We start from the raw sequence: 9833 nt of genomic DNA, 5'->3' as shown, positions 1-9833 counted from the left end.
TTCTGCAAGGAAAAAGTCATTTTTCTGGGGCACTGTATATCACGGGGCTCTAAACATATCACTACAGATAGAGTCTCCATGATACAGAGGGCACCATACCCCCAGAATGCTAAACAGATCAGAGCCTTTTTGGGACTAGTGGGGTACTGTAGACAGTGGATACCTAATATGTCTCAAATTGCTGCTCCTCTATATGCTCTAACCACTCAGACTGGACACATAGAACTGTCTGGAGAGGAAGCACAGGCTGTGGACCAATTAAAAGCTGCTATACTCTGCGCCCCATCGTTGGCACTCCCAAACTATAATAAGCCATTCTATCTGTTCTGTCATGAACAGGAGGGACAGGCTTCAGGAGTGCTTACTCAGAAGTATGGGGGAAAACAGAAACCAGTGGTGTACTTCAGTGCCAAGCTAGATTCTGTAATACTAGCAGGAGCAGCATGTGTAAAATCAGTTGCGGCAGCAGCAATGCTAGTTGAAAAAACAACTGACATTGTTCTTGGGAACCAGTTGTTTCTTATGGTCCCTCATGCTGTACAAGCAGTGCTCCACAGCCTGACAACCAGATACCTCTCTGCAGCTAGACTAACTAAATAAGAAATTTCCTTGCTGGTACCGTCCAACATTGTCATTCTCAGGTGCAATGTTTTGAATCCAGCTACCCTTTTGCCACTTCAGGATGACAATTGGAAACAGCACTCAGGACACGACTGTGAGCAGGAAACAGAATTATACTATGTCCCTCCCTGTTCTGTCCTGGATGACCCCATCCTAAATGCTGAAATGACTCTTTATGTAGATGGCTCTAGACTGCAGAGACCAGAGGGAGGCTTTGCCGCTGGGTTTGCCATAGCAGATGACACCTCCATTCTGTACTCTGAGTCCCTTGATCCAGGCATACATTCAGCACAAAGCGCTGTGTTGCTTGCCTTGACTAAGGCATGTGAATTGGCAGAAGGGAAGACTGTGAACATATACACAGACTCCCGTTATGCTTATGGAGTTATCCATGATTTTGGCTTTCTGTGGGCACCTAGAGGTTTTCTGACCTCTAGTGGCAAAACAGTAAAACATGCAGACCTCATACAGGATTTGCTACAAAAGGTGAAGCTACCTAGAGCTGTAGCTGTTATGAAATGCCAGACACATCAGCGAGCAATAGATCCTATCACTATGGGTAATAATAGGGTAGATGAAGCAGCCAAGAAGGCAGCTTTCATGATACTCCAACAGTCCTCTGAAACTGTGGAGAATTTGACAATGGATGTCTTGAAAACTCTCCAAAACCAAAGAGGTTCCCTAACTCAGAGCAAGTGGAAAAACGCTGGTTGCAAACTGGAAAATGAGGTTTGGAAACATGGTGATGGTAGATTATGTTCAACTACAGTGCTATATCCTGTTTTAGCCAGTTTATCTCATCTCCCTTCCCATGTTTCCAAAGGGGGAATGATTGCAAGTGTTAATAATTTTTGGTTTGCACCAGGTGTCTCACAATTTGCAACTGAATGGTGCAAGAAATGCATGATTTGTGCTAAATACAATCCAGGTAAATTGACAAAGGTGGAGATGAAACACCTTGTAAAACCTGACTACCCATTCCAAAGACTGCAAATAGACTATATTCAGCTGCCCAAATGTGGTGTGTAGGAGTATGTTTTGGTGTGTGTAAGACATGTTTTCCTCTTGGGTGGAGGCCTGGCCGGTTGCCAAGGCAACATCAGGTGTAACAGCAAAAAAAACTGATAACCGAAATTTTGTGCAGATATGGTTTACCTGAAACAGTAGAATCTGATAGAGGGACTCATTTTACTGGGCAAGTGTTTGCAGAAATTATGAAAGGGTTGCAGATTAACCAGCATCTCCATACTCCTTACCACCCACAATCATCTGGGAAAGTAGAGAGAGCCAATGGTGTTTTAAAAAATAAAATAGCTAAAATCTGTGAGCAGACAAAACTTACTTGGGTACAAGCCTTACCTTTAGCCCTCTTTGCAGTAAGACACACCCCAAAGGGAAAGCATGGCCTTTCACCATTTGAAATTTTGTTTGGTAGGCCACCACTAACAGGACTTTTCTTTCCACAAGAATTACATGGGCAGTATGCTTCTCTAACTGATTATGTTGTTCAGCTGCACGAGCAACTGACTAATTTGCATGGAAAAGTTTTCTCTTCATTACCAGAGCCAGAACAAATAACTGGAACTCACCACCTGCACCCTGGAGACTGGGTGGTGATAAGAAGATACGTGAGGAGACACTTAGAGCCCCGGTTTGACGGCCCATACCAGGTGTTACTGACAACACCCACCTCAGTCAAAGTGGAAGGGAAACCAAACTGGATACACGCCTCTCACTGTAAGAAAGTGAACTTCCAAGCTGGTGATAAAAACCTGTGTCAAAAGGGTGAGACCACTGGGGACAAAGAGGGTTAACTAACTGCCAAAATGTATATACCGTCCTGTTTTTTTCTTTGTCCTTTGCTTTGTGTTTTTTACCTCTATACACCAGTGAAGGGTGACAAACGGACAAATTCCATCTGGCTTTTACACCAACAAACCGCCAAGCAACTGAATGCCACAGACTGTTGGATATGCTCTCATATTCCTGCCAATCATAAAGGAATCCCTTTAATAGGTGTACCAATATCAATGAATGATTTAGATGTGACAGATTACAGCTATGATGTTCAAATAGATATAGATCACTCTGTTCATAATGCTATCTCAGATCAAGGTACATATTTAGAACTTGCTGGTATAGTTTCTACACCTGCAATGTGTATAGGGCCAATGTATGTTAATTACATAGCAAACATGAAAGGTTGCATATTTAGTTTGGCCAAGGTATATGTGGGGGAAACAGATTGTAGAAATGCTATCTTTACATTTAATATGGAACCTAACTAAGGACCATGTTATACAGTAACTGCCGATTGTAACAGTTTGTGTTTTTGTCCAACATTAAAAGCTTTGTGTGCCCCTAGGTGTGCCTGTCTTGAACATACAGACAATGATGAATGGAGCTGTCAAACTCAGTTATATAATAATATGAGATGGTTTCAACTATGGCTTGGAAAGCATGGTAAGATTATTCCAATTGTCCTGAAACAAGGACTCCCATGGGAGCATGGGGTAACTGTACCATAGGAAGAGTTGTACCAGCCATCAGAATATGCTCAAATATTTCAGTGTTTGAAATATCCCTAGAGGAAACAAGGTATAAGCGAGAATTATTCTCATCTGCAGATAAAGCCTGGATGTCGTTCCCTGCCTGGACAGGATGGGGAATTGAGCTAGCCAATAGAATTAACAAATATGCTAGTATTATGGATGGGATTATTAATGAGACTACAAATTCTATACATGTCCTTAATGAAGAGTTAGCCCAAGTTAGAAAAGTGGCTCTGCATAATAGGATGTCTCTTGATTACCTACTTGCCATTGAAGGGGGGACATGTAAGATTATTGGTTCAGAATGTTGTACCTGGGTGGAAGATTCCCATGACCCCATAGAAGCACACATGAATAAAGTAAAAGAGTTACAACAGAGATCTAGAGATATAGCTAAGGAGGGATGGAACCCATTCTCTTGTATGGGATCTATTGGAACCTGGTTTAACAATATGCTTACAAATCTTTTAAAACCCATAGTGGTAGTGATAGGAGTAATTCTAATGTGCCTAATTGGTTGGAAATTGTTAATGATTTGTGTTTCTTGTTGCAGCAAATAGATGAAGAAAAGAAACCGATTGCTTAGGGTGATGATACCGACTGATAACCTAGTTCAGCTACCTGCCTCCCCTGCAGACCCTCCAGTCATTTTAGGAGACAGGTGGAAGATCTCATCTCTGCGAGGGGGTCCCACAATTGCACCTCATCAGCTTTGGGCCTACTACAGGATTTGGATCTAGGCCTGTGAAGGGATGCAGTTCTGGCTGCTGTTGTTATCTGTTTAGATAGAGATTGCATATTTTGTGTTTGTGTGTAACCAATAAAGATGTGTGAATGCTGAGTGACTTCCGGTAGGAGGGGCTAAGCAAGTAGACGCGTGAGTAGTACGCTGCCTACTTCCAGAGGCCTAAAAAAGAAGCCGCGGCATCGAGTGCCTATAGGCGGGCCGAAATCACCCAGCCCAGGACCCGTAACTTCCGTTAAGGAGGTCGACAGCCCTGCAGAATTTGCTGACATCGGCCTATAAGGCCCATCTGCAGCGGCTGCCCCCAGTGACACACGCTGCCCGCCAGGACCCAAGGAGCAGTTGGTGAGCGGATACAGCAGTGGGAAAGGTGTCTCATACAGCAACTTCTTGCCCCAGGAGGAAAGGAGACAAGCGTTCCTTGTCGACCAACTCAGGACAAAGGCTAAAGGGATCCTGAGCACAACATCACCTCGGCCTGCCAGTAAGTCCGCATACTTGGAGGAGCAGCAGGAGAGAAAGTTAGAACCACAGATACCAGAAACATCCCCACAGAATAAGATAAGTTTGGATTTGTCTTTTCTTAATAACTTTGCTGAAACAATGACTGCATACAGTTGGTAGAGGGGGGGGGGTGTCAGGTGTAAAGCCAGATTATGAACATATTAGAGCTCCTGCGAGAGTAGGGCCTGACATAGGTTACTCACCCCCCCCCCCTCAACCCTCCTAGTTCAGCGTAACCCCCAGAAGAGCAAATGTTTTGAAGCAAGAGTTCCAGATTATGAACATTTAATATCTCCCCTATAAGAAAACAGGGTAAAGAGAGCACTCACAAAGGAAAGCAAAGCAAGCAATTGGCTTAAGGGGGGAAAGAGTGAGGAAAAAGAAAAGGTGACTTTTTAAGAAGAAGGAAGGAAAAGAAAAGGAAAAAAAAAAAGAAAAACATAGACTAATAATTGGGCTAGTTGTTGGAAAGAAAGGAAAGAGAGAGAACAGAAGCAAGAGAGCGGGAGGAGAGAGAAGGAAAAAGAAAGAGAAGAGAAGAAGGAAAAAGAAAATAAAAGCCTAGAGAATTGTTTTCTTTCTCTTCCCACTGTTTACTTACTACAAAAAGATGTGGGATTTATAAGCACTTTCAAGCAGCATCTGTCACAATAATAACAGCAGTGGAACCATAAGCCTTCTTGCATAAGGATACTGACTATAGAAACTTTTATTGAATATGACCCTGGTTTAAAAGAGTTGTATCACGCATGTTCTTTGTTGCTCTCTCTCTCTGATTGATAATGTTGGTATAGGCCTAAAAACCATACTAGAAATGTATATAACTGCAATGCTAAGTGACACCACATGTTTTATATTTAGGCATCTAGGATACTTTGGTTTGCTGTACTTTGCAAAATATTATAAGGCTTAAGGCAAAGGTGATAAGTGACAACTGTGTTAGCTTTATTCCCCAAGGAAGAAAAAGGAGAGGAGGAGGGAAAGAAGGGGAAAAAAAAAAAAAAAAAAAAATCATTTCAGGTTTCAAACAAGCCGGTGCTAGCCCTGCTTCACACTTTATAAGCAGTAGAAATTTACAAGTGTCTCCTTCTTAAGCGATAACATACATGTCTCATATTTAGATATTTCGGTTATTTTGGTGTGCTGTAATTTATAAGACCATATAGGGTACAAAGCAAAAGTGACAATATATAATTGAGTTAGCTCTACTCCCCAAGATAGAAAAGAAAGGGAGGGGGTAGGAAGGAGAGAGGGAGAAGGAAAAGGGGAGAAAAGAAAGGGAGAGACAAACCATTTCAGGATTTAAATCAGCAACTACTAGCTCAACCTTACATTTTATAAGGAATTTTTTCTTGTTTTTCCTCTCCATTTCTGGGCTAAGGTACTACACCCTTATAAGTATTCATATCTTTCAACTGTACACAAAGCCCTGTAAACAAGGCTTAGTAGAAGAAGAGAACCAAAGCAGGGTCATTAAAAACTCTACAAGCTATAAATAGTCTGTAATGATAGAAAAACCTGACTTCCAAGTATCAATTTGACAAAATTAATCTAACACTGAACTATTTTTTATGAATCTGCTCTCAAAGACCTTTCTATAAAAAAAAAAAAATCAAGTTCCCCTGGTGTCTGAGAAGGTGGATAGAGAACTAAAAGCAATCTTAGAGGTTTTTACACATAACGGTGTGGCAAAAGTTAACAAAAATAACGTGGACTAAGCCTGAATGTAAGAAACTAGGTAAAATTTGTTTGGAACAGATAGTACTTAAATTTTGGAAGGTATAAATTTAAACGCAATTATAGATAACCTTCCCATTGAAGTAAGCGTCAAGACTTTGAAGTAGCCTGGTGAAGACCAGCATACTTGTTAGCTACAAATAAAATCTGAACATCATATACACAACTTAGATAGTTCAAGATAGAAGAGAAAATAGTAAAACACGAATAAGCACGTCTATGCTCACTTAAAGGGGTAGTCTACAATTTAATGTAACTTGGAAAAATACTCTGCACCCTCTAACTAACAGTGGTGGGCCTAAAAACTCCTCAATATCAACTACATAGTCCGGTATCACTTATTAATATATAGTCTCACTTTTTAAACACAAGAGGATATTATATAATTCAGGGGTAAAGGAGGAGTTCACATATATATATGGAAAAATACTTAAACAAAAGCAAAATCACTTCACCAGGCATGTCTTCCCGAAGCAAAAATCAAGAAAAAAAAGGGAATAGAATTTCACAAGAATCACAGGGGGGAATAGGGGAAATAAATCTTTCACAAAGTTCTAACAATGAAGAATTAATTAAGCGGCTTGACGCACTATTTACACCCAAGTTCGACCTAATTCAAAATAACATTACCTCACTAACACTTGAAGTAAAACAATTTGCAACCAGACTCACGTATGCAGAACAGAGAATATCAGATATTGAGGATGGGGCCCTACAGAGGGAACAGACACTACGCACTATGTCCACCCAGATTGAAAATATGAAAAATAAACTTGAGGACCTAGAAAATAGGGCCAGACGAAATAATTTGCGTCTTATTGGCCTGACAGAGGATATACAGGAGAAAGATCTTAAGAGATTTGTGGAGGTAGAATTAATGGGTCTATTAAATATCGGAGTAGAAACTCAAAATATAACAATTGAGAGAATACATAGAATAGGCTCAGAGAGACAAGAGGAGGGAAGGAATAAAACAGGTAGACCGGTTATTATGAAACTGTTGAATTTTCAGGAAAAAATCAAAATCATGAATGCATATAGGAAAGCAAATGGAGAAATTAACTATAGGGGTAGAAAACTCTTGTTATTTAATGACTTCTCTTACGAGACATCTAATAAACGGCGATCTCTTGCGCCAATATGTACCAAATTAATACAAGAAGGGTGGAGAGTCAGACTTTTATACCCAGCTAGACTTAGCATTTGCACTACCACAGGGAATAGGATATTTACAGATGTAGAGGAAGTAAACGAGTTTCTTAAAGAGCATAAAGATAGCTTAGAAAGACAACAAGGCCCTGTAACATGAACAGTGTCCCTGTTTTCTTCAAATCTTTCGGTACTGTTTTTATTTTTTAAGATTAATACATAAAGGAATATAATGTGTACTAACTTTGATTTTAGAAAAAGGTGTAGAATAAAATTAAGTTACGGGGGAAAATCCCCCTTCAAGGGGAAACTGGAAGGAAAGAGGAAGACCTCCAGTGAAATAAAGGGAACTAATAACGTTTTGGTAATTCATAGTGTTATTTTTTTTTCTTCTCCTCTCTCTCTCTTCTCTTCAACTCTCTCTTGTGCGCTGTTATGGATGTCCTATCCTGTAAACACTTTACAGCTAGGGACGACTTATCAGTAATAGTTAAACCCACAGATTAGTGAAAATGAGTCTTAAAGTAGTTTCGTGGAATATAGGGGGAATAACATCACCCATGAAACGCAAAGCTATTCTGAGATACGCAAAAAAATTGGGTGCTCAGATACTGCTCTTGCAGGAAACACACCTAAAAGGGGAAGAGGCTATTAAACTAAAAGGGGGATGGGTTAAAGAGGTTATATACACTACAGGGCACCAAAGGAAAAAAGGAGTGGCTATTTTGTTTAGTAAAACAATAGAATATAAAATTGATAAACTAGTGAGAGACGTGGAAGGAAGATATATCATATTAGAAGCTGAAATTGCGCATAGGAAGATTGTTATTTGCAATGTATACGGCCCAAATGAGGAGGATATAGATTTTTGGCAAAGCCTGCGAGATAAGCTGCTAATATACTCCACAAACACTATAATTATTGGAGGAGATTTTAATATTGCTCCCAATACTACAGTAGACAGAAGTAGAGATAATGGTGAACAAGCAGTAAGGCAAAAAGCACTAGACAAATCTACAATAGCGAGAAGAAAAAGAGAGTCTCTTCTTATAAAGAGGTTTCAGCAAGATCTAAAACTAATTGATATATATAGAACTAGACATCCTGATGAAAGAGAGTATACATGCCTCTCGAAATAAAAAAAAACTCTATCTAGAATAGACTACTTCCTTATTTCAGAAAAGCTAATAGATTGTATCCAGGAGACACTTATTGATATAATAACCATATCAGACCATGCCCCTATCTCAATTGCATTAGACCCCAAACAAAAGACTCGGAAATCCAATCAGTTCTTCTTTCCAAAATATTTAGCAAAAAATAGTAAGTTTATAAATTCCTTAAGATCCAAATGGGCTGAATATAAACAGTTTAACAATAGCTCTTTTGACAAAACTCATATATACTGGAACGCTGCAAAAGCCGTACTAAGAGGCGAAATCTTGGCATATCAAATAAAACAAAATAAAAAAACACACGCATACAAAAAGCAGATAACTAACTGTGTGATTAACAAATATTCCAGATATATCCAGACAAAAACCGCAGATAACTGGCAACAATATATTCAGGCTAAAAAAGATAGAGACACTTATCTTATGCAAAATGAAATTAGAGAAAATACAAAATCTTGCGCACAGTTTTATAGGTACGGCAACAAGGTGGGTAGCTTTCTAGCAAGAATTGACAAAAATCACAAAACTAAAAGTTTTATAAAAAAAATTAAAAATAAAGATCATATTTGGACCCAGACAGAGGACATACAAAAGGCCTTCCTTGATTATTTCACGGAGCTCTATTCAGCACAGCATATTAATTGTACTACTAAGGAGTCATTTTGGGAGTCTTTGACAGTCCCAAAGCTAGAAAATAATTGTCTAACAAAAATTAATGAACCCATTACAGAAAATGAAATAAGACAAATAATCAAAACAATGGCAAATAATAAAGCGGCAGGGCCGGATGGTCTTCCATCCGAATTTTACAAGATTCTCATAGAGGAAATAACCCCCACATTAAATGCTCTGCTGAATGGGCTCTGGAATGGACAGTTGGAACCATCAGCTGACTTTAACGAATCTATAATAATAGTCATACCTAAACCGGGAAAAGACCCACAATTAATTGACTCTTACAGGCCCATCTCACTACTCAACATTGATTATAAAATACTGACCAGCATTTTAGCTAAAAGGATTCAGGCCTCATTGGACACAATAATACACTCGGATCAAACAGGTTTCATGAAAGGAAGGTCTTCAAATGTTAACCTAAGGAAAGTCTTTTTAATAATCTCAGACCAGTGGTATAATGACAAATATAATAAAAAAGTCAACAAAGAAGACAGTTCAATAGTATCACTGGATGCAAGTAAAGCTTTTGATTCCGTTACATGGGACCACCTTGTTACCTCTCTTATAAAATTTGGATATTCAGGCAATAGTCTTAACTTAATTAAGAAACTTTACAGTGAGTCTAGGGCAGCGATAATTATCAACGGTAACAAAACACCCTTCTTCCCCCTC

The 9833-nt window shown here is 39.3% G+C and overlaps 1 protein-coding gene across 1 annotated transcript; it reads left to right on the top strand.

Moving 5' to 3' along the window:
- Positions 1–1797: 1797 nt before the first annotated feature.
- Positions 1798–3338, top strand: LOC128649542 (uncharacterized). The gene is made up of 2 exons (XM_053702878.1): positions 1798–2406; positions 2987–3338. The coding sequence occupies exons 1-2, from the start codon at positions 1836–1838 to the stop codon at positions 3052–3054; spliced, it is 639 nt and encodes a 212-aa protein (XP_053558853.1). The 5' UTR covers positions 1798–1835; the 3' UTR covers positions 3055–3338.
- The last annotated feature ends 6495 nt before the right edge of the window (positions 3339–9833 follow it).

The sequence above is a fragment of the Bombina bombina genome, chromosome 2 (assembly GCF_027579735.1).
Source record: "Bombina bombina isolate aBomBom1 chromosome 2, aBomBom1.pri, whole genome shotgun sequence".
Taxonomy (NCBI): Eukaryota; Metazoa; Chordata; class Amphibia; order Anura; family Bombinatoridae; genus Bombina; species Bombina bombina.
This window is presented reverse-complemented; position numbering and strand designations above follow the sequence as displayed.

What these genes read in the sequence shown, in the direction of transcription:
- LOC128649542 (XM_053702878.1), top strand. Translation starts at nt 1,836, where the DNA reads ATGAAAGGGTTGCAGATTAACCAGCATCTCCATACTCCTTACCACCCA. An exon ending in TAAAAACCTGTGTCAAAAGG is followed by an intron (nt 2,407 to 2,986) that starts GTGAGACCACTG and finishes GTGTGCCCCTAG; the next exon opens with GTGTGCCTGTCTTGAACATA.